The sequence below is a fragment of the Schistocerca gregaria genome, chromosome 8 (assembly GCF_023897955.1).
Source record: "Schistocerca gregaria isolate iqSchGreg1 chromosome 8, iqSchGreg1.2, whole genome shotgun sequence".
Lineage (NCBI taxonomy): Eukaryota > Metazoa > Arthropoda > Insecta > Orthoptera > Acrididae > Schistocerca > Schistocerca gregaria.
In genome coordinates, this window is record NC_064927.1 from 433,973,876 (window position 1) to 434,000,140 (window position 26,265).

Here is a 26,265-nt window from a genome sequence, read left to right on the forward strand (position 1 = left end):
CTGCTTTATTTACCATTAGAACAGTATCTGAAATAAGTGACACGAAAAGTAGTCTATTTCCCATATTTTCATACGCTTATGTCATATGGTATTATTTTTTGGGGTAATTCTTCTGATTCAAAAAGCGTATTTTTGGCTCAAAAATGGGCTGTTCGAGCTATATGTGGTGTAAGTTCGAAAACCTCTTGTCGAACCCTGTTCAATAGCCTTGGAATTCAGACATTGCCCTCACAGTATATATTTTCTTTAATGTCGTTTGTTGTTAGCAATATTAGCTTATTCCCAAGAGTTAGCAGCTTTCACTCAGTTAATATTAAGCAGAAATAAAATCTGGCTGTGTAATGGACTTCATTAACTCTTGTGCTGAAAGGAGTGCACTATTGTGCTGCATCCATTTTTAATAAGCAACCACAAGAACTCAAAAATCTTAGCAGTAGCCCAAACGCTTTTAAGTCTAAACTGAAGAGTTTCCTCATGGCTCACACCTTCTGTTCTGTCGAGGAGCTCCTGGAAGAGCTGTAAAATTAAGCAAATTCCAGTGTTACATTTTTGATTTTCTTTATTTAAACTTACGAATTGTCGCCTGAATACGTTTCTTTTATTTGATGTTATCTGTTTCTACTATTGTGTTATAATTTCATGTATTGACTCGTTCCATGACCATGGAGACTTCTCCTTAATTTGGTCCCACGGAACAATAAATAAATAAAATAATAAATGAAATATTATAAGCACACCAGAATAAAACTGAAATCACATCCAAGAGAAATCATGTGAATTTCATGTAACACAGCCATTACTTTATATATGTAGACTGAAGCGGTGAGTGAAAATTTGTACCACAGCCGGGAATCGATCCCAGATATCCTACTTACTAGGAAGGTACGTTAGCCAGTACGCTACCTTGGCACAGTGGTTCACCCAGCTGCACGGATAACCTTGACATGCCCCCCTACTCGATGAAATTCTCACTCCCTTCCCAGTCTACTTTCAATACCCATTTACACACGAACACAGACCAGTAAAGTCTCTGAAATTGTGTCATTACAATTTGACCTCCATTCGCATCGTAAGAGCGTCCACATGTTTGGTTTGGTATACTACAACAACATCAACCAAGATATCTATAATTTGATGACACAGAGCTACCAAATTGTAGGGTTGTTGACAGCTAGGATTTACACACTATTTCCAACAGTCCCAGACAATTTTTGGTGTCAAATTAACATAGGGTGGTTTAACGGACCAGACTAGGTGCGGTTATATGTCCCAGATTCCTCAACCATACATGTGCAGCTGTTTCCCAAGATCACATCGCACATTTGGGACAGGAGGAATAGGAACAAGAAGAAACTGCGAACGCGCCATGTTTATATGGCAATGCAGTTCCATTGCATATGACTTGGTTCAATATGTTACATATCTCAACAACATAGATCACAAACAAAACATATATTCGCCATCATTCAATTATTTTTTGAGCGATTAAGATACAGTTTTTATCTGGTACAAACTGTCAACATGCTGACAGATGCAGACTATTTCACAGTTTTCCCTCTTGTTGCATATGTCTGGCTCAAATGGTTCAAATGGCTCTGAGCGATATGGGACTTAACAGCAGTGGTCATCAGTCCCCTAGAACCTAGAACTACTTAAGCCTAACTAAACTAAGGACATCACACATATCCATGCCCGAGGCAGGATTCGAACCTGCAACCGTAGCGATCGCGCAGTTCCAGACTGAAGCGCCTAGAACAGCACGGCCACTCCGGCCGGCTGCATATGTCTGTCTCGTCTATTAATCCCACATGGTAAGTATCCCAGAGTGATCAGTTATGCTCAAGATTTCGGCGAATGTGTTTCTTAACCAACATGTTTCGAGAATGAATTACATTTCCCTAATATTCTTCCCACTAATGTTACTCAGGCATCGGCTTTTCCTATAATGCTGCTGGATTTATGTCGTTAACTTCCTCCGCATGGTTACTCCAGTATATTTTACGGTAGTTACTGTATGCACCAATTTGTTTGCAACAACATAATTTAATCTTCCTGGCAGATTAATACTGTGTGCCAGCCCGAGTTCGTCTCTCGATCCGACACACAGTTTTAATCTGCCAGGAAGTACCAAATGGGCGCAAACCACGCTGCAGAGTGTAGATTTCATTCTGGGACCAAGATAATCGTTCTGTGGTGGGTTCCTTCTACCGTGTATGCGCAGTGTTACATTTATTTACATTCGGGGTCAGCTATCAGTCTTCGAGAGGTTTGGGCCCACAGTTTGCATTCACACGACCGTTATCGTACTGTTATGTTCAAGGCATGCCAAAGTTTTGTTCCAGTAAGCGTTAATGTGTTACTGCGCTGAGTTTGCTAGGTATCTCCGTCCTGAGTTTGCTAGGTATCTCCGTCGGACCGAGGAATTTTATTATTCCGTCTTGCATCAACTTTATGACGGTTCGAGAGAAGGTCTCTTACAAATTATGAATGTCCGCCCTGTTAGCGAGAAACTTCTAGGGCGCATCCGAAACGTCTTAACCAATGTGCAACAAATGCCTTTGCTATTGCCTCGGCTCCTACATCTGTCACTGGTATAGCATCTGCCCGTCTTGTGCTTCTATCCTCTGCCGGGAGCAAGTACTTATAGCCCCTTAGGGTGGACGTGGACGCACTATATCGAGGTGAACATGCAAAATTTCCGACCTCTGCATGAGAATGTCGCCCTACTTTAAAGCGCGGGCATTGAAGGCACGAGAGTTACTCCAGTTCATGTAAACCTTTTTAATCGATAGCCAAAGAAGCCGCTCGGTTAGCATCTTGATAGTGGTGTTTGCCTCTGGGTGTACTAAGTTGTGGACACTGTCAAAATACACTTTGCGGAATCGCTGCGTAATGTAGGGCCGCGGCTCCTGTTGTGATACATCGCACCATAGTTTGATCTTGCTTCATGACACCTCGATTTGTTCCAGTCCCAATGCTGTACGCCGATCTATTAGTAAGTCTTGAAACTTTTGATCCATCTCTCGTGCTGAAGCGAGGTCGTCGTAATTTAAGATACTGACTGCGCTGCATACTGGCGAAAAATAGTGGCTGACTATGTTCTCTGCACCACTAATATGTCCTCAGTCGGTAGCGAACTGGCCCACGAACTGTGTGTGTCAGAATTTCAGTGGCAAACATTCGTTGCTGATGTAGTGGAAGGCTGACATACAGGTTTATGATCCGCAAAAATTGCCACTGGTCTGGCTCCAATGTAGGGCGAAAATGTCTTACACTTTCATATATCACCAGTAACTCCCTATCGTAACAACTCAATATAGTCTGTCTGTGCCGTAGCTTCTTATAAAAAAAAAAAAAAAAAAAAAAAAAAAAAAAAAAAAAAAAAAAACTAAGACTGTCACTGTCCATTCACTTCTCGGTGTTGTGCTGCTCCAATCGCGACATCGCTGCCGTCTACCGCAGTATTCAATGGTGCACCTGGAACAGGATGGACAAGCAACACTGCCTCTTCAAGTCTGGCTAGTAATTGGGTCAGAGCGTTACTAATTTCTGTTGCCCAATGTAATATTCACTTGTCCTTGGCATTGTTCCCCACATGCGCGTCCGTTAGTGGTATCTGGGTGGAATCTGTTACTTACAAATAACAGCGATAAAATTTTACAATTTGGCATCGGCTCCTCCGATAACTGCGATGCATGTCTGTCACCTTCTGTTGTGACGCTATTTGTCGCTGCTATGGATTTCACAGTAGACTCCAATGTGGCATATGCTCTATCAGTTACTTGCAGTAATTTATCCAACGCTTGTCCTTCATACGCTATAAATGTCAAATGTTCTTGAGACGGGAGTTGTAGTTCCCAGCTGTGTAGCAGCAACACACTAGATATTACGCTACCGAACACTGAAGCTCGCAATCGTCTCCAAATATTCTGCAGGTTCCTGTCCCCACGTTTGTCCTGGCAAAGCACTTGTGCAAGCCTCTCCTCTGGTAATTTCGTACAGTGAGAGATTAACGAAGTCTTTAGCGCGAGGTATGGTTGTTGATCAGGTGGGAGTAGAATCACATCGGAAACTACTTCGTGGTCTCTGGTCCAAATTGCTAATTGCGAGCGTATACTATTCACGGTATTTTGTGAGAAATTGTTTTCCAAGATGGCAAACCATTTGTCCGACTCTGTGCTCTGTGCGCAAACGGAGTGCCCGACTCTGTAGGCGCGGCGCAATTGACACGAACGAACCGACACGTGTAGTTTTCAGCGTCGACAGCTCGAAAACTTCAGTCTTTTGTAGCAGCTGCCGGATGTCGTCAGCATGGGTTGTAAAAAATTAAGTGAGCTTTCCATGTTTAACGGATGTGATCCTGAAAATGTTACTGCGACTCAAACCGTTCTTGTTTTCGGCGTCACCTGTTATGTACGTCAGAAATCAGACCCATATATATTTCGAGACCTTCATTTAGTAGGCTTACAGTTCTAAGCAAAAACAAAGACTAAGCATCCAAGTCCCAAAATCAGTTACTCGTCCAAGGAATAAAAAAAATGCACTTCACTCTGCGCTCTCTTCTTCCCACAAAAGCAAAGAAGAACAGGATGAGCTGTATGAATACCAGATGGTCATATTAGGGAAATGGATGGAAGGATGGATGGATGGATGGTAGAAGGAGGTGGGGAGAGTGAGAGAAAGAGAGAGAGGGAGAGATTTTAATCTCTCAGCCAAGAAACAACAGCAAATAGCAGTGCAGTGTCTAGTTTAGCAGCTAAAAATGAATACTGTGGACTTCTCCCTCAACTTGCTACACTTATATTCAAATATGCTTCTAACGCATGAGTTGTCAGTGTACTCGGTAATTACCGTTCGATGCTGATTCGACATTCACTCACTGTCGATAGTCTGTTTCAGGTCTTAGGCTGGTGACCATCACCCTGGCATCTGTAGCATGGTGGCAGCTGGCATCGTAATACGGATGGAACGCCGAGTACCGCAACCAACTGCAGCAGCTACTCACATCATCTCCTGAGCTGCTGCCTACAGTAAATTGTTACAGTTCCTCTGTGCACAATTTCTGATGTAAAGTTTTATCGAAATTATACAGCTATTCGGCGAATCATTTCAGCAGTTCATTTCTTTCTAGGTTTCAGCCGATATGAAATAAATTTCAACTAATGTAAATGGTTCGACGCTATAAGTAACCTTCAAATTGATGTTTGTAATATTGATTTGGAAACAAAAAATTACCAGGCATTGAGTAACTGTCATAAGGCACCACGCAATTTTAGGCATATGACTGTCTTCATGTAAATCATATTTCTTGCTTTTACTATCTGTTGGGCCCGCAGCAGCAGTTATTGAAATCGGTTTAAACTCAACACAGTCATTACAGATTCTGAAAAATGCAATTTACAAGAGGTTTCAATATAGCATTTTATACAGAAACAAGGAAATTCCTGTATGTCGACAAACACGGCGGGAAATGTTGACTTCAGGTTTACTTGCATTACAACATCCTTTCTAGGTATTTACCCTCACATTAAGATTACTGTTTTTTTATGAAGTTTCCATACATGGAGATTACCTGATTTACTGCTATATAGTAGGATCACCTGATGATCAGCGTCTCTCACATGGTTTCAACAGATGGCAACCTAAATATTTTGAGTGCTTGAAGTACAACCAGGTGCTAATATGTGTTCTTACGTGGTTCCATATATGATAGACTACAAATACTGAGTACTTAAAAAGTATTATCACTCGATGATTGGTATTTCTTACATTACTTGTATACATCGTTTTCTACTGATGTTAAGTGAACACATACCACCACTGTCACCCAAAAATTAGTGTTTATTACAGTGCTCCCATATATTGCATATTGTATATGCATGTGAGGTAGTTTTTCACGCATATCTATCTATACCAGTTTCTTTGGGGCTTCAGTGTAATTTTGTGGGGACATAGAGTGACACACATACCTATGCGACTACCGTCGGCAAAATGTGTTCTGATTAGAGTTATAGAAACTTCATGCATGTGAGATAGTTTTTCTCGCATAGGTCACATCTCCTAAACTACGTGGCACACAATGATATATTTTTGTAAATACATTCAGCGTCAGATGTGGATACTGTATGCAAAAACTGTTTTGTAGATAGTTAGTAAAAACAAAGTAATAAATTGAAACACCTTGCATAATGCTGCAGTTTACCATGCATCTGAATGTTTATGACGTCATATCTCCTGAATTATGTGTCGTACAATGATATAATTTATTTGGTACATTCACTGTTTAGAAATTGAATCCGGCCATGCTACATAAATTTGAAAACAAGTCTGCTAGGTGGGTACATATCAGGGTAGTCATGGTTTGGGGTGCTTACGTCAGATAGGCTCCTGTCGGTAGACGTCCATTCTAACTCTCTGACGTAGTTCGAGCCTCATTCACGTGTCTATGGGTTTTAGGGCAACTAGGTTGAGTACACGTTTGCAGAATACTCCGACATGATACTCATCACGGTAATGGAAGTTCTGCTCGTCGTTTATATCGAGATCGTTATCCACAAAGTCCGACTCCACCGCATTGGACTTTTTCCTTTAGGGTGCAGAGACAGATGAAAATCTGGTTACACAACTTGTGGTCTCTGCGGGACAGACTGCAGAGACACCAGGTGTGACAGAGCGTGTGTACCACAACATCATTCGTAGGTATAATGTGTGCACAGAACTAGGTGATCGCCACACTGGACTTGACTTTTAGTGGATCAGAATGCTAACCTATATATATATATATATATATATATATATATATATATATATATATATATATATATGGCATATGTGTATTATGTAAATATAAATATCTGATAAAGGAAATGTTGATAAATATTTCCTAAACTTGAGAAGATCAACTATAGAGTCTTCAGATTATTTAGAAATAAGTTTACCTGTAATAAAGGGAAAGGTTTAAGAAAGAAATTTTCTGAAATCCCATCGAATATGTTTGGATGAATTATGTTCATTGATAGAGTAAATGTTATCCATGGTGAAGCATTAGCTGCAAATAAAAATTGTCATAAAGGAAAATTTCAAATAACACAAATGTTCTCATATAAAATTTGTGACTTTATCAACGATCCAAAAGTACACCTTAAATATAAGTTTTTTGAATAATTTACGGCATACAGCTTGGAAATTGGTAAAACATGCTCATAATTTAGTTGAGAGATTAATAGTTATTCATGAAGCAGAAATTGCTAACAACAAAAATGATTTCAGTGAAAAAGCAGGAATAAAAAAATGGTGGCAAATAAATTCAAGGACTTCATTGTCAATAAACCAAAAAGTATAACACATTTTATAAGAATTTTAAATAATTCACCACATACATTTTGGAAAAGTGAAAGCTGTGGAAAGCTGTGGCATTAATTAGTAAATTGCCATTTGTAGTACATGTAGCAGGCTACAGTTGGTGTGGTCTGGGACTGAAGCAGAAGAAGGACTAGCATGTGGTGATCTGGGAATAAATAAGACAAAGCATGACAATGCCCATCATGACCATTAATAGGTAGAATAGACGTCAACCTGATAAAGAACTTCAGTTAGCTGCAAAAGGAAGAATCTATGCTAGTGATGCTTCATTAGGGGAAAAAATAGCAGCAACCTGTGACGGTCCGTCACATAAATATTGAAATTTGTATGTGTTGTAAACCATAACTAATTGTTTGATGAAAATAATTAGTTTAAAAGATATAGTTAGTATTCTTGAAACAACTGATATGCAGCGATAATTTAAGAGTAGCATCTTTATTTAATGTCTATGAAAATAAAAAAGGATCGAAAGAGACGTCCGAGGAGGAAGGACGTATTTTGTGGTACACACACTGTTTTGTTTCACTATACGGAAGGCAGCCATTGAGCGGCTACACATATTTTATCTAAGTTATTTGTATTTATTCGTAAAATAAACTTGTTATTATTATTACAAAATGAATTTCTTTATAATAGTTGTCACCTCAAATGCTCTCAGTGGCTGATTATTTTTAATAAGTATTTTTTCAGTAATTTTGCGCTGCGAGCAGCTCATCTAACGATGCAGCCTCTGGTCGGTCATTACGCGCCGAAGTACTAATTTATTTTCCAGTGTTAACAGTAACTGTAAATGAGAGAGATTTCGTTATAAGAACCTTTTTAAATTGTAACAGAAAATTAATGAAGTTAAAGTTCATGTTTTTAAACTATAATACAGATTCCATGAGTTCGGTAAGTTTTATCTTGGCCCCTCCACAGCAACAATCGAAAGTCTCTCAAGCCTTGCTTTGCAATCAATAAAAAGGAACTAAGAAAATTACATTCAATTCAGTTATATGTATATATTTGTCAAAAACGAAAATTAGGAATGGGTTTACATGTTGATGATAATGTTTGTAGATTGTAAAACTAATATTCCTTATAAATTTTTGATTTATGTAAATGAATAACTTTCATATTGTTTATACTTTGCTAACGAGTGGCAACACTAACTCAAAATCGATTAAAATTAAATTAAATAATCAACATTTACACAGATAGCATTGATCAATTTGTAACTGATGCACAAAAAGAAGGAGTGATTAAAAAGCTGGTGGAAATTTACTTATTACATTAGGTATTCCTGTTGTGAAAATTATTATCAAATACCTATTGAAGAAATAAATAAGGTTCCAGGTTAACAAGACATGTAGATGGACTTCTTCCATTACTCTTGGCTGCATTTGCATATCTTGAAACTATTGGTTCACTTGCTCCTGGTTCTGCATGAACCACAAATGCAGTAATAGACTAGGAAAAAAGCTGATGAAAAATTACAGTAACAAGAACAGACCTAATTTAGCAATGAAAAGAAAGAAAGTGGATGCTGAAAAAATTTCAAAAAATAACCAAAAAATATAATAAACCTTTATCTAATTTTGATATAGAAAAACTTGCAGAAGAATTAAAAATTAAATATTTTAGATGTGTGTTCATGATTGATGAATTACCTAATGGACAAAACATTTTGAACACTGGATAGTAAATTTAGATATATCTGCTCATGCTGGTACTCTTTGGATTTGTTATTATAAAAAAATTCTAATTGTTTTCGATTCATTTGGGAAAAATATGCATGGACAACTAGTTGACAATTTGGAAAAGAAATGATCTATACTACAATAACTGAAATAATACAAAACTTCCATTGTGTAATTTGTTATCACTTGAATCTATGTTTTAAAACTGTGTTCCGATTATTATAAATGTAAAGATATTTTCAATCTACTAAATGGACACTATGGAAACAAGCGGCAGCTTAAAGGAAAGTGAAAAAGCTTTTTCAGAGTATTTCTCAAAAGAAGATTTAACCCCATATTTAATTCCAAAAAAATTACAAACAGGCAATGGTAAAGAATTTTAGAATAAAGATTTTTAAGATCTGATGAAAAAAAGATATAAACCATTATTGAACTTTTGGAAAATTAAAAGCATGTGTTATTGAAATATTTAACACTTCAAGAAAAGATGTGGAAAAAATTTGTCACACAAGGAAATTATCAATAGACTGATCTTGTCTTGAAATTTGTTGATGAATATAACAACACAAAACATTCAGCTATAAAAATGAACAGATGTAAATGAAAAGAAATATCAACCTACAACAATTCTATCTAATGGAAAAAAGAAATTTCAAAGAGGTGATAAAGTTAGAGTCAGTAAACTTAGAGGAATATTCTAAAAAGGATACATTGGCAAGTAGTCAACAGATATGTTTGACATTGAATCTGTTATTCATTCTAATCGAAAAACATTTATATCAAGAAACTGAAATGGTGAGGAAGTGAACGGAAATTTTTATGAGTATGTACTACAGAAAACAAAATTTTCTTATGTATATCTTGTTGAAGAAGTTTAGAAAAAGAAAGGAGATAATGTAATGGGTGATACCCGCCTAAACTCATGAATGATACGTTACTCACTGGTTAACAGAGGTTCTAGTAGAGGAGCAGATGACAGAGTTAAGAGTCAGTTGCAAAGAGAGTGTATTATTCGTCGGTGACTGAGCACCTTTAATGGCGGACGTTTTGAATAGACAATGAATTTTATTTGATATACTCCCTAGGGAGGGTAGGAATATAGGATGATTTATGAGATGGTTTCATAGACAGACTGCACATTCAGAAAAAGGTAGCAAGAAAGGACTTCTTACTTGCTGCAAGCGCTACCCGATTTTATATATAAAAATCCCAATTGTTTAATAGAGTAGCAAAGATTAAAAACAGCTCATAGATCCTCAGGTAAGCATTTTTTTCTAGTTTTGAACCCTTGTAGCAACTCTGGAAGTTCCACGCCCTACATTCGTACAAACAACAGTCCTAGTAAATGTAGTTCACTGTCACAGGTATCAGAATGATTTCCGATTGTAACTTTCGTCTCGTTCGGTTCCGAACAAGAGACCTCTATCTCAGATAGATAAATTTATCCGTCCCCATCATTCTTGAAAGTTTGTAACATCATCATTTAATCACGCTGAATATACACACATTTACAGCCGCCGGCGCCTGTAACTTTGCATTCTGTAGCGCAGCTGGGCGACATTTCCTGACATGGGTCGACAAGTGCTAGAAGTTTGTAACGCGAAATTCCTATAACCTTATATGATTTATGTATAACCACATTGAGCACAATGCCACACAAACACTAAAAACATTGTGCCACTCGGTAAATGTACATAAAAATGACCATCTCGGAAATAGAACAGTAATTACTATCCGTCACCCTCCATTTCCTGTTAAAAGTACGCTATAAGAAAAGTAAAGGGGTTAATTTATTACTTAATCAGTTTTCAATGCGTATGACTATGACAAGGAGAGATCATAGTTTGATGTTAATGTGATCCACTTCTGTGTTGTTAAAGAGATCGAAATACCACTCCAACTTAGAATAATCGTTTCATTCATATTCAAACATTTCACTAAGTTTATCGTTAGAGTTTGAATGCAGATCGTAATATTACTGCGCTTTCATGTCTGGCACTATTTCGTGGGCAGTTAGCTGCATTTCTCGAAAGATACCAAAATTATAATTTGCCAAAGCACAATAAATAAATACTACGGCAATTGGTCCTGCAATGATTTATTTCAAGATCATGCATTTCAGCACTTCATATTCTAACACTTCATAAGACAGAGCAGAGCTGTGTTATCCAATGCAAATAAGAATCAAAGGTAGGCCCTAAACGAACTTTTTCGGATGCAATTAGTAACTGAGTCCATTTGCAAACTTTTACGTAATTCAGAGAACACTCGATTTCGTGAAACACCAGTGCCTCGCATTCTAACTGAAAATTTGAGCAAAAAGAACGTTTTGGTCGCTTTGTGCAGCACTCACTCAGTGACAACCAAAACTATTGCAGACAAGAACACTGCTGAGATATGAAAAAAGGTCGATCGAGCCAAACTTCATGCCTTGCATCCGCGTGACGAAACCTAGTTTTTCAATACGAGCACATACAAATCACGGAAGATCGGAATGGAAAGGTCCAGAACCTCGGAGAACAAAAACACTGCGTACGCAGAAAATACGTATCAAGAAATTACTCACTGAATTCTGTGGTACAAAACTAATTCTTCGTAAGGAACTTCCTTCCTCTACACTATCCCTTTCAGTTTCTGGCAAGTCTTTAGTTACTAGATTTTGGAAACTTTTCTGATTTTCCTCTTCTTTTAACTTCCACTCCCTAATTTTTGGTATTCTTTGTACAGCATTTCAACTCTTCATCTTCTAATTTAGATCATCTACTAGTAACTTGTGGACACTATCCAAGTGTTCACTTGGATGACTTCAGTGTCTCTTACCTTTCCTGCAATTAATTTGTCTGTTAACATATAGTCTATAACTGTCTTAGATTTGCAATCCCAGCCATATATAGTAATCTTATGGCTATCTTCTTTCTTGAAGAACGTATTCTTCACTAAGCGATTATTCGTTATGCACAGACTTAGAATTTCTTCACCCTTAACATTTCTCCTTCAGTATCCAAAAGGGCCCATCACGTCCTCATACCTATTTCCATCAGTACCGATCCGAGCATTCAGATTCCAGATTATCATAATGTTTCTTTGGTTCAAAACAGATTATCAATAAGGAACTTGCACCATAAGATCAAATGGGAGTGCAGACTATTAATTGGTTAAGTTAAGTCGTTTATGGGCGAGATTTATTTGGGTTCGACATGAATACGGGAACCAAGGATGATAATGGTATTTGATTCATGACAATGCATCTGCGCATAGAAAGATCATACGCGATTTTACGGCTCAAAAATGTATCGTCTGATATGTCTCCGAGCAATTTCTGATTTCCAAGAGTAAATACGCGATGAAAGGAAAACGTTTTGACAGAATTTCAGATATCTAAATGGCTAGTATAATGGTTCTGCAGACAATGTGAAAGACTGATTATCAGGTCTGTTTCGAACAATTTGAAACGTCCCCTTAGAAAAATTACACATGACTGTGCTTAAACTGACACAGAATATTTTTAGCGCAACGCAATATGACTTTCAATAATACTTACAAAAGAATGGCCCTGACTGACATTAATCTACACGTTTCACAAAACACTTACCTCACAAAAATCTTCCTTACTCGAACTACTGAAATACAGCGAGCGCCTCTACTGCCAGCTGAATAAAAGATTCAACCACTGAAAGCACTAACTACTGATAGGCATAGTTAGCAAATGAAAGATTTTGATAAAGAACAAACAAAACAAACAATATATTTACCTTAACAGTGTTTAAAAGTCATTATATATATATATATATATATATATATATATATATATATATATATATATATATATATATATATATAATCATGACATCCAGTCTTACAAACTTACTACCTTTGTCCAGATCACCCGCTCTCAAAACTCCGCCATCTCACTCCCCACATCCACCATTGCTGGCGGCTCACCTCCAACTGCGCAACGCTACGCGCTGTTAACAGCCAGCTGCCCAACACTACAATAGAAAATTCCAACAATGCAAACTAGCCTCAGACTGCATACAGCACAGCCAGTGATTTTCATACAGAGCGCTACGTGGCGGTGGCGTTACCAATATAAGAACCTAAACAGCCTACTTACAAATTTTGCCAACGCTTCCAGTTACATACTGACTGAAAAGCAGCCTATTTTGAATAAAAATTCAAGTAACTAAAAATATACAATGTAGTGTATTTTATTTGACCCAAGTCAAGTTTCTTAACTTTCTACATATAATTATTGCTCTAAAACATTAAAGCAAAAACGATTGATGGTAGTAACGGTATCACTGAAAAAATTTGTCGTATTTGAAACCTTTGTTATCGTCTCTTGATTCGCTAGCTTTGGCTGAGCTTCGAGCTCTCCCGGTTTCGCGAGTTATGCAGGTTTTTATTCTGATTTCACCCTCAAAACTGCAGTAAAGAGGGAAAACGTCTGTAGGAAACAATTTACAAAGTCCTTGGCATATCTGCTGATCATTGGAAGCAAATATTTCATGAAGATTCAGATTACACGTTTATCGTGCTATTTTCGCAGACTGTGTTGTAAAGGATTTTCCCACCGTTAATTCGTGTAATCAACCTCTTTATATGACTCCAGTGATTGTAATGGTGGCCTATGTATCTCTCCATGCTTCTGTTTATATCGCACTGTATTCAAGTATAAACGATAAAATTTTGCGTCATTCCAGTGTCTTATGTGTTCATTTAGATTTAAATAGGATTTAACGAACTTTGAAGACAAACATCAGTTGTTCGCCTTTCGAGCTATTTGACCACCAGAGCTCCTAATCAATTTTTTTCTGTGGTAATTACTATTAAATTGAAGTCTTATCTGTCTACTGAGATTTTACATTTGCGGTGGAAAAATGTGTAACTAAAGTAGAAAGTCCAATAAACCTAAAAAGGTTTTGAAAGTCCAACTACATATTTGTGCACAAGAGTTACAACTTCCAAAAAAGACACACTTTTTAGCCAGTCCACAGGTAATTACAGATATGTACAAGACCAGCACCTTAAGTAGTAATTAGTAGACGTAAATTAGCATGATGGCTGTGATTCTTTTTTCTATGTCCATACTTTGTAACAAGACACACAAATTTCACAAACAGAATTTTTTTTACGTCAGCTGCCGGCTACGTCGGTTATACAGGGTGTTACAAAATGGTATGGCCCAGCTGTCAGGAAACATTCCGCACACACAAATAAAGAAAAGATGTTGTATGGGCATGTGTCCGGAAACGCTTAATTTCAATGTCAGAGCTCATTTTAGTTTTGTCAGTAAGTACTGTACTTCCCCGATTCACCGCCAGTTGGCCCAATCGAAGGAAGGTAATTTTGACTTCGGTGCTTGTGTTGACACGTGACTCATTGCTCTACACCACTAGCATCAAGCACATCAGTACGTAGCATCCACAGGTTAATGTTCATCACGAACGTGGTTTTGCAGTCAGTGCAATGTTTACAATGCGGAGTTGGCAGATGACCATTTGATGTATGGATTAGCACGGGGCAATAGCCGTGGCGCGGTACGTTTGTATCGAGACAGATTGCAAGAACGGAGGTGTCCCGACAGGAAGACGTTCGATGCAATTGAACGGCGTCTTAGGGAGTACGGAACATTCCAGCCTATGACTCGCGACTGGGGAAGCGCTGAACGACGAGGACACCTGCAATGGACGAGGCAATTCTTCGTTCAGTGGACGATAACCCTAATGTCAGTGTCAGAGAAGTTGCTGCTGTAAAAGGTAACGTTGACCACGTCACTGTATGGAGAATGCTACGGGAGAACCAGTTGTTCCCGTGCCATGTACAGCGTGTGCAGGCACTATCAGCAGCTGATTGGCCTCCATGGGTACAATTCTGTGAATGATTCATCCAACAATGTGTCAATCCTCATTTCAGCGCAAATGTTCTCTTTACGGATGAGGCTGCATTCCAACGTGATCAAATTGTAAATTTTCACAATCAGCTAGTGTGGGCTAACGAGAATCCGCACGCAATTGTGCAATCGTGTCATCAACACAGATTTTCTGTGAACGTTTGGGCAGGCATTGTTGGTGATGTCTTGATTGGGCCCCATGTTCTTCCACCTACGCTCAATGGAGCACGTTGTCATGATTTCATACGGGATACTCTACCTGTGCTGCTAGAACATGTGCCTTTACAAGTACGACACAAAATGTGGTTCATGCACGACGGAGCTCGTGCACATTTCAGTCGAAGTGTTCGTACGCTTCTCAACAACAGATTCGGTGACCGATGGATTGGTAGAGACGGACAAATTCCATGGCCTCCACGCTCTCCTGACCTCAACCGTCTTGACTTTCATTTATGGGGGCATTTGAAAGCTCTTGTCTACGCAACCTCGGTACCAAATGTAGACTCTTCGTGCTCGTATTGTGGATGGCTGCAATACAATACGCCATTCTCCCGAGCTGCATCAGCGCATCAGGGATTCCATGCGACGGAGGGTGGATGCATGTATCCTCGCTAACGGAGGACATTTTGAACATTTCCGGTAACAAAGTGTTTGAAGTCACGCTGGTACGCTCTGTTGCTGTGTGTTTCCATTCCATGGTTAATGTGATTTGAAGAGAAGTAATAAAATGAGCTCTAACATGCAAAGTAAGCGTTTCCGGACACATGTCCACATAACATATTTTCTTTCTTTGTGTGTGAGGAATGTTTCCCGAAAGTTTGGCCGTACCTTTTTGTAGCATTCTGTATACCAATTTCTGAATTTAAAATTGCGTCGCCAATAAAGATAATTGTGACTGAAACTTCAGTGACCACATAATGAGAGTAGAGAGGGAGACAAGCAGGGAAAAGTAAAAAGTAACCCGCCCATCTCCCCCCCCCCCCCCCTCCTACCGCAGTAGGACTCTGGAGTACAGATTTTTGTTTTTCGTTTTTGAGTTCCGCTACTGTTCTCGAAATGACTGTATATAATTCCGCTAAGTAACATGTTTAGGAAATTCCTGCATAGCGTGGAAGATCACAACGAGATATTTTGTGGTTTAGCAGATGCAAGAGAACTTAACGTTTCATTGGTTGGCCCACCACTAAAGACAATTTCAAATTCTTTCGGCGAAGCTGCGGCGTGTGATGGCTAGAAGCCACGACATCTACGAAGCTTTGCTGAAAATTCCTGAAGTGGATTCTCCTTCCGTTATTCTGTCGTTCCCAAGTAACCACTAACCTTGGATACTCACACCCGGCGCTTGGATGTTATTTATAATTTGTATTCATGACAGGGAAACCCAGAAAGGAGAGATATTTCCCTGGAACACCGGCCCACACTCGATCTGGCGCGGTTTCATAATACCTAGACGTTACTACAATAATGTCAGTGAGATTGAGAATTGTTGCAGTGAAATTCTGTTCAGTGTCGACTCGTATCTTCGCCACGAAACTTTAAGCTTGGCGCTATAGTAAGAAGTCCAGTGAGAAGTTACGTTGTGGCGGACAGGGTGAACAAGCTGGCCACAGATCTGAGCTCTGCCCAGTCGCCGTTTAGGGTGCATTTGAAGTGTACAGTGTGACCAGGTGGAACGTTCAAGCTGGACTCTCGTACGTGCGCCAGGGTCTGGTTCGATAGGTGCCAACTACACGGCGAATACGACTGGTTAGGACGTAACTGAACATTTTGAATTACGCTACAAGGGAGGTTTTTTGTGATACACCGTTGCACTATCTTCTTTATAACCTCGCGTTTTCGGAGTGTTGATATAACGTTTAGTTTTCATGATGTTCTGATTTGAGTGCCTCATGTTCGACCGTTAGCAGCGATTTTTGAAACGTACGATTTTCTGGTGCATTGATGCAACGTAACATTTACATTTTGCATGTAACTGGGTAAAAACATTCACTGACACGTTTCAAATTTTTAAACATGCTTACAGAGATGATGCACTGGGTCGCAGGCAATGTTAGACATGGTTCTCACGATTTAAAAGTGCTTCGCCATACTCGACCAGGAAGGCCTTCCAGTGCACTGATGACTCGAAAGTTTGGGAAATCATCCATCTGGTGGCTGCTAATCGACGACTGGCTGTCACAGGAGTTGCAGAAGAGCTTGACGTCTCAGCTGGGTGATGCCATAGAATTCTGACGGAAAAACTGAAGATGCGTCGAGTTGCAAGAAATTTTTTTTTCCCTTGTTTGATGACAGAACACGCCAATGACGATGAATATTTGATCAAATTATGGAAAAGGAAAGCTTGGTTAAAGGCCCCGTACTGAGACAAATGTCCAGTCATCACAGTGGATTGGCAAATGAACCCCACGAGCCAAGAAAGCACATCACTTGCTAACCAACGTAAAAGTTATGTTCATTGTTTTTTCCTGACATTAATGATAGTGTACTTTTAAATTTCTTGCCTCAACGTGAAACAGTGAGCCGCGTGTACTATAAAGGTATTTTGCAACGATTATGTGAAGAAATCGGCAAAGAGAGACCACATTTGTGGCGAAACAACTCAGCATTATTGCACCAAGACACTGAGCCCGAACACTCAGCTCTGTCAGTTCGTCAGCTTTGTGCCAAAAATTTAATAACTGTCCTCCCGCAGCGTCGTTACTCGACAGACCTGGGTCCTTGCGACTTCTCCTTATTACCGAAATTAAACATCAGTGTGAGCAGACCAAACAAAATAGCGTTTGGCTATTTTCTGAAGAGATCTCGTGCGTCCTACGGGAAAAAGGGGGAACACTGTTGTAGTTACTCGGACCGGGAAAGTAGAGACGGACACGTTAGCCATTTAACAATGGTCTGTTTAACTATTACTGGTGCGTTAGTTTCCGAGGTAACTGACGGCAGAGGCAGCTAGAAACATGACGGAGCTCAACGGTGCGATTCGTTACCTGATGCTCGCACTGGCAGTTTTAGAAAGTGTAAGTTCTTTACGTCCTTAATAAGTAAAATTTGTCAAGAACTTCATTGCCATCATGGATACGAGCGACCGAAGACGGTGACCATCATACCCCCCCCCCCCCCCCCCCCCACACACACACACACCAGCCCAATCAGGGTCTAGTGAACCAGAGGATACAACCCAATTGAAACTTCCTGGCAGATTAAAACTTTGTGCCCGACCGAGACTCGAACTCGGGACCTTTGCCTTTCGCGGGCAAGCTACCGAAGCACGACTCACGCCCGGTACTCAGAAGGCAAAGGTCCCGAGTTCGAGTCTCGGTCGGGCACACAATTTTAATCTGCCAGGAAGTTTCATATCAGCGCACACTCCGTTGCGGAGTGAAAATCTCATTCTGGATACAACCCAATTGTTCCTTGTTTGATGACAGAACACGCAAATGACAATGACGCATTGATCAAATAATGGAAAACGAAAGCTGGGCTAACGACCACTACACTGAGACAAATGTGCATTCATCACAGTGGATTGGTGAACAAACCCCACGGGCCAACAAAGCGCATTACTTGCTAACCAATGTCAACGTGAAGTTCATTGTTCTTTTCCGGCATTAATAGAAGAGTGCTTTTATATTTCTTGCCTCAAGTTGAAACAGTGAGCCACGTCTACTATAAAGGTATTATGCGAAGAAATCGGCAAAGAGACCGAACATTTGTAGCGAAACAACTCACCATTCTTGCATCACGACACTGAGCCCACACACTGAGCTTTGTCAGTTCGTGAGTTTTGTGCCAAATATCTAATACCTGTCAGAGCTGGGTTGCTTTGGCTGATGATCGCACTGGGAGTTCTGGAAACTGTTAAGTTATTTACGTCCTTAATTAGTAACGTTTGCCAAAAACTTCACTGCCATCATGGATACTTGTGACTGAAAACGGTTTCCATAATCTCCTCAGGAATTTGCAGTGCAGACTTCTTATTCCATACATCATTCTCATATATCTACATCTACATACTTACTCCAAAGGCCACTGTACAGTGCTTAGCGGACGGTGCCTTGTACCACTACTAGATATTTCCTTTCCTGATCCAATGGTAAACAAAGCGATGGAAAAGCGACTGTCCAAAAGCCTACTTACCAGCGCCAATTTCTGGCATCTTATCTTCGGGATTCCTACGCGAAATGGACGTTGACGACAGTAGAACCTTTCTGCAGTCGGCCTCTAATGCCGGTTATCCAAATTTCCGCAATAATGCCTCGCGAAAAAACTTTCGTCCCTCCACGGATTCTCAGTTGAGTTCACGAAGCATCGCCGTAATACTTGCGTGCTAATAGAACTACCGGTAACAAACCTACGATAGGAAGTGTCCCAGGGTGGGGACGCATTCATTCTAAACTTTAATGGCACATTACACGACGCAACAAATGCAATTTGGATGACATGATGGCATCTCGTCTTATGGTACATCACATCTTGCATTAATCATGTTACTTTACTTGACACGATTCATTACATAGAATGACATGGGTGCTAATGCGAAGAAGTCAATAAGCGCGAATTTGTCGAGATGTTTGCGTTTAAATGTTTTTGGAGCTGTCCGATAAGTCGAAAAGATAGTTTACTTATTTTACATCGCTAACTCTGCCCAGAACATGGTCGACTATTTTGTGCTACGATACGAGTACTTTTCATTTGGCTTGTAAAATAAACAGTAAATGCATCTTACGTTCAAAACCAATTGTGTAAAAGCTTGTATTCATTACTCGAATAAATATATCCAGTCAGTACCATAAGGGATGTGATTTATTTTGCCGGCCGCGGCGGTATCGCGGTTCTAGGCGCTCAATCTGGAGCCGAGCGACCGCTGCGGTCGCAGGTTCGAATTCTGCCTCGGGCATGGATGTGTGTGGTGTCCTTAGGTTAGTTAGGCTTAAGTAGTTCTAAGTTCTAGGGGACTAATGACCTCAGAAGTTGAATCCCATACTGCTCATAGCCATTTGAACACATTTACGCGGCGAGGTTCTTGGGTAAATGATTATGGATTTCTCACCACGTCTGATTTAAAGAAGGATTTCGTGATGATGGTGCAAGGTTTCAGGCATGAAGGAGAGGGGTCAACGTATCACTTTGAGATAAAAAACGAGCGAGTCCAAAATTAAAAAGGAAAATCTTCCCGATAGCCCGACAGTTTAATACATGCCCCTGTACTGTTGTTGCTAAAATCATAGGCTAGGCAACTTTCAGGCGTCGTTTTACGACCAAAAGAAGTAAATATTGTCTAGCAATCATGCGCCTCAAGTTGCATACCTTAAAATGTATGAGCACTTATTCATTTTCGATACTCTCGAACACTTCTCTTCTATTGCATTCCCTTTGGGTTCCGTTCTTTTCAGGGTGGTGTATGGGCAAAAAACAAGGAAAAAGTCCAGCAAAGAATGGTTCTAACGTGCATCTATCAAGAGCTACGAACACTTGTTCATATTCGCTTCTGTGGAACACACCCTTTCAATTGACGAAGTGCCTATAGCTCTTAAGGTTGATTACTTTGTGGGATTGAAGGGACCAGACTGCTAGGGCCATTGGTCCCTTTTTCCATGAACTTTAAACACCCACTAGGAATAAAAACAAACAATGGAGATGACAAAAGACGACATGACAAGAAAGACACAGACAGAGGCCAGAAAAAAGGAATTAAAATCACACCAAGTGGGACAGTGGTTGGCTGATCATTGAAAACCACCAAGATATGCACTAAAAACCACAGTCTAAAATCGTAGGCCAAAGGCTAGACACAACACAAAAGAAAGGACAAACACTCAGATCGTTCGATAAATATCCACTGCATGAATAAAACTGAAAACTAAATCTGCCATCGTAGCGTTTAAGTGCAGGAAACGCATCAGGCAGCGCAAACGTCTGCCTGAACGGAGTTAAAATCGGGCAGTTCAACAAGATGTGGACCACATTCAAAGCTGACCCATAGAGACATAAAGGTGGGTCCTCGCGGCGCAATAAATAGCTGTGCGTCTTCCAGATATGGCCAATGCGCAGCCGGCAGAGGACAACAGTGTCGTGGCGAGAGACCCGCAAGGAGGCAGAGGACAACAGTGTCGTGGCGAGAGACCCGCAAGGAGGAGCACCACGCATCGGTGTCTCCTTGATGGCTCGAAGTTTGTTGGGCGAAGGAAGGTCGCGCCATTCATCACCCCAGGTGCGAAGTATCTTCCGCCACAAAACTGACCTGAGGTCACTCTCCAAAAGACAAATCTCCAGGACTGGTGCAGCGACAGCCTGTTTGCCCAGCGTGTCAACACGTTCATTTCCTGGAATGCCTTCATGACCTGGGGTCCACACAAAGACCACCGAGTAGCCGCAATGGGCAAGAGTATGGAGGGACCCCTTGGTAGCCATCACCAGACGAGAGTGAGGGACACAGTGGTCGATAGCTTGAAAACCCCAAGGAGTCACTACAGATAACGAAGGATTCACCTGAGCAGGAGCGGATATGTCCAGAACGCTTCAGTGGCGAGTCGGATCCCGCTGTGAACGATAGGGTCCAGCTAACTGCCATGCGGGAGGGGATGCCGAACTGTAAGCCAGGCTACCATAATCTACATGGGACTGAATTAACGCCTCGTACAGCTGTAGAAGGGCAGACCGATCGGCACCCCCAGCTGGTGTGACTCAAGCAACAAAGAGCGTTAAGATGATGCCAGCAGATTTGTTTAAGCTGCCGAATATGAGGCAGCCAAGTCTACCGGGTATCGAAAACCAATCCCAAAACTGATGCGTCTCCACCACAGCAAGAGGTTCACAGTCAAGATAAAGCCGTGGCTCAGGGTGGACAGTACGACACTGGCAGAAATAAATAACGCAGCCGAAAACTGGAAGCCATGCGCTACAGCCCAAGACTGTGCCTTGCGAATAGCGCCCTGCAGCTGCTGTTCAGCAGCAACAATGCCAGTGGAGCTACACTATAGGAAGAAGTCTTCAGCATACTAGGAAGCTTAGACAGACGTTCCCACCGCCGCAGCGAGCTATTAATTGCAATCAAAAAGAAGCAGACACTTAAGACAGATCCTTGTGGTACCCCTCTCTCCTGAAATCGAGAGGAACAATGGGAGGCCGCAACATGCACACAGAAGGAACAAAGCGACAGAAAATTTTGTATGAAAATTGAGAGCGGACCTCGAAGACCCCAACCATGAAGCGTAGAGAGGATGTGATATAGCCATGTCGTATCATATGCCTGCCGCATGTCAAAAAAGACGGCGGCCAGATGCTGATGGTGGGCAAAGGCCGTACGGATGGCAGACTCCAGGCACACTAGATTATCGGCGTCAGAGCGGTCCTTATGGAACCCACCCTGAGACGGAGCCAGAAGGCCCCGAGACTCAAGTATCCAAATCATCCTCCGGTTCACCATGCATTCGAGCAACGTGCAAAGAACGTTGGTGAGGCTAATAGAGCGGTAGCTGTCCACCTCCAGTGGATTCTTGCCAGGTTTCAACACAGGTATTACGACGCTCCCCGCCATTGCGATACGAACTCACCCTCAACCCATATACAGTTGAAAAGGTCTAGGAAGCGTCACTGGCAGTCCACCGAGAGGTGTTTGAGCATCTGACAGTGGATGCGATCTGGCCTGGGAATCGCATCAGGGCAAGCAGCTAGGGCACTTTGGAATTCCCACTCACTGAATGGAGCATTGTATGATTCAGGGTAACGCATCTGAAATGAAAGGCTCCGACATTCCAACCAATCTTTCAGACCGCGGAAGGCCAGTGGGTAATTTTCAGAAGTGGAACTCCGCCAAGCGGTTGGCAATTGTGTCAGTTTCAGTACAGATTGCTCCATTATGTGAAAGCACAGGTATGATGACGGGGGTCCGAATGCCATAGAGTCGCCTAATCTTGGCCTAAGCCTGCGATGGACAGGTACGGAGGCAAATGGTGGAGACATATCTTTCCCAGCACTCCTGCTTGCGTTGGCAAATGAGGCTGTGGGCTCGCACATGGAGCCGTTTAAAGGCGATGATGTGTTCCAATGAGGGATGCCGATTGTGACGCTGGAGTGCCCGCCTCCGATCTTTAATCGCCTCAGCGATCTCGGGCGACCACCAATGCACAGTCCTCCACCGAGGGGACCCAGAAGAACAGGGAATGGCAGATTCTGTGGCAGTAATGATGCTGGTGGTGACTGAGTCAACCACCGCATCAGTGGCGTCATTGGAAAGAGGCTCAATAGTGGCAATGGAGATGAACAAGTCCCGGTCAGCCTTACTCACAGCCCATCTGCAGTGGCGCCCAGAAGAGTGATTCTGTGGCAGTGACAGAAAGATCAGTAAGTGGTCACTACCGCACAAGTTGTCATGCACACTCCATTGGACACATGGTAATAGGCTAGGGCTGCAGATCGAAAGGTCGATGGCTGACTACGTGTCATGCGCCACACTGAAATGTTCCATGCACCACACTGAAATGTGTGAAGGCACCATTACTCAAAGGAGAAAGATCGAGCTGTGCCAATACTTGCTAAACGATGTTGCTTCGGCCTGTTGCCACTAATCCATCCCACAGAGGGTTATGGGCGTTGGTCACCCAGTAACAGAAATGGTGGCGGCAATTGGGCTATCAGAACAGCCAGGACATGCTGTGGAATATCACCATCCGGTGGAAGACAGAGACTGCAGACAGTAATAGCCCGAGGCACACAAACAGCGACAGCCTCTTAAGGTTTTTGTAGAGGGACAGACTCACTGTAAAGGGAGTGAAGGACGTAGATGCAGATGCCACCAGATACCCTCTCATAAGATGCCCAGTTCTTATAATAACCCTGATAGCCGCGGAGGGCGGGGGTTCGCATCTCCAGAAACCAAGATTCCTGAAGAGCAATGCAGAGGAAAGGGTGAAGGCTGAGAAGTTGTCGGAGTTCAGCGAGATGGTGGAAAAAACCGCGCTGCAGTTCCGCTGGAGGATGGCATTATCAATGGCCAAGAAAGGCGTGAAGGGACCGAGGAGGTAGATTACCTGAACAGGTGACATCCACTGCGTCTGACTGTCCGGCGAGATCTAGGTCCCGAGCAGACGCCAGAATCTCTACCTCAGCCTCAGACGCAGAGCTTGCAGGTTGCGGTGGGGTGGGTGCCACCGCAAGTTCCTTCACCTTAGAGGTCTTCTTCTTGGACTTGTCTCGTTGCTCCTTGCGTTTCACTGGCTCGGAGGGCTTCACTGATTCAGTCTCCAGAACGGAGGAGGATCGTGAAGCCCTACGACCAACTGCTTGTGGGCACTTATGTCACTTCCGGGCGTCATCCTTCCCACTTGTGGAAATCTGGGAATGGAGGGACCCAAGAGACCCCTTGCGAGTGAGAGGAGCCAAAGATATTGGACACTTCTCCGACTTAGAGGAGGGGACGGACATCCCCGATGGATGGGGGGCTGTTGCTCCCGAGGCAGGTTGCACAGGAGCAGCAGGGTGAGTAGTGCCCCCCATGGGTAACGGGGCTTGGTCAGTCGAGTGGAACTCGCTAAACTGATGGGGCTATCATAGTGGTCGTAGTGGCGGGATATGAAAAAGCCATACGCATGAGATGGAGTCGTTCATATTTCCTCTTAGCCTCAGTATAGCCCAGTTGATCCAGGGTCTTATGTGCTCTTTTGTAAGGTCCTGCAGTCTGGCGAGCAAGGTGAATGATGCTCTGCGCAATTGACACAGATGGGAGGCGGGACACATGGAGTATTGGGATGTGATGGGCGTCCGCAATCTCGACATGTGAGGGTGGAAGTACAGTGGGAAGACATATGGCTGAACTTCCAGCGTTTAAAGCACCGTATCGGGTGAGGGATATAGGGCTTGACATCACAGCGGTAGACCATCACCTTGACCTTCTCCGGTAATGTATTCACCCTCGAAGGCCAAGATGAAAGCACCGGTAGCAATCTGATTATCCTTCAGACCCCAATGAATGCGCAGGACGAAATGAACACCTCGACGCTCTAAATTGGCGGGCAGCTCGTCATCAGAGTGCAAAAGAAGGTCCCTATGGAAAATAATACCCTGGACCATATTTAAACTCTTAGGGATGTTATGGTAAGTGAAACATCCCCCAACTTGTAACAAGCAAGTAACCTTCGTGACTGGGATGCCGTTTTTTTTATCAATACTGACCCAGAATGCATTTTGGACAAGCCCTCCACCTCCCCAAACTTGTCCTCTAAATTCTCTACGAAGAACTGATGCTTCGTAGATATTAAAGACTCCCCATCAGCTCTCGTACAAAGTAGGAACTGGGGCGAATGTCAATGCCATCCCGAGCCTTACGCTCCTTCCACAGTGCGGCCAGGGAGGGGAAAGATTTGGGATCATATTTCTGAGTGCTGAATTGAGCCCGATAATGCTTAGAGACTGCTGGTGACTGGCCACCAACAAGAGATGACGTACCACGCTTCATCTCGGGTCATCCGCCGTGATGCACCCACTCCGAACAAGGGCCCTCCCCACGGGCGCCAACCAGCCTCACCAAGGGCCACTTGACAGGATGGCCATTGCCGGGAGTCCTGATGCTCCAGCGAGATAGGCATCTACCCCTTGGCATACGTAGGGAGTTAACGGTGCAGGCATCAGCAGAGCGATAACTGTGTTATCCGGGGGTACAACCAATAGGGTACATGGCGACCCCCCCCCCCCCCCCACAACGGACTGGCTACCGTGTTGGATATTAGGTGCAAGGAAGTCCACGGTCGTCATCTCCACAAAAAGCAACACTGCACAGTGCATGGTGGAAATCGCATCCAGGAATGTGTCCTCGCCCAAGAGATGGAGAACGAGCGGGACGGCAATGCGACAACGATAAACCTGGCTAAAGGTCTCGATGCACGATTGACACAATGCACCACATAAGGCGCCCTTCCCCAATAGGCTCGCTCTTCGGAAGAATTTGGAAATATGGAGGTCAAACCCGAGAGGAGACCATCACATATAGGACGAAACGTTTGAGAATCCTTTTAGTCACCTCTGATGACAGGTAGAAATACCGCGGGCCTGTTCTAACCCCCCTACCCGCAGGGGGGTAACTCTTACGGTATGGATTTTGGCGACCGTATTTTATTTATTGGACATGGTTTTCCTTGTTTTGGTCCGTCGTATCTCCCCTAAAAAATATGAAAACCAAAGAGGAGTTTCACAGCTAGCTGATGAACAAGAGTTCACAGATCTTAAGGTATGCGTTTTGGAACACACGTGTACAGGACGTATTTTCCTTCTTTTCGTCGATAATATCTCCTCCAAAAGTATGGAAACCAAAGATCGTGTAGTTTAGAAGAGATGTGTTTT

The 26,265-nt window shown here is 42.2% G+C and overlaps 2 protein-coding genes across 2 annotated transcripts in view; one reads left to right on the forward strand and one right to left on the reverse strand.

Moving 5' to 3' along the window:
• The window catches only part of LOC126284252 (somatomedin-B and thrombospondin type-1 domain-containing protein), a 1,271,181-nt gene that overhangs the window by 879,734 nt on the left and 365,182 nt on the right, over nt 1–26,265 (reverse strand). The gene's annotated exons all lie outside the window — the stretch shown is intronic.
• LOC126284253 (uncharacterized) overlaps nt 17,912–26,265 on the forward strand; it is a 103,889-nt gene continuing 95,535 nt past the window's right edge. Inside the window, exon 1 of the mRNA XM_049983054.1 lies at nt 17,912–17,948. Within this exon, the coding sequence (XP_049839011.1) occupies nt 17,922–17,948 (27 nt within the window). The 5' untranslated portion in view covers nt 17,912–17,921. The remainder of the gene's footprint in view (nt 17,949–26,265) is intronic.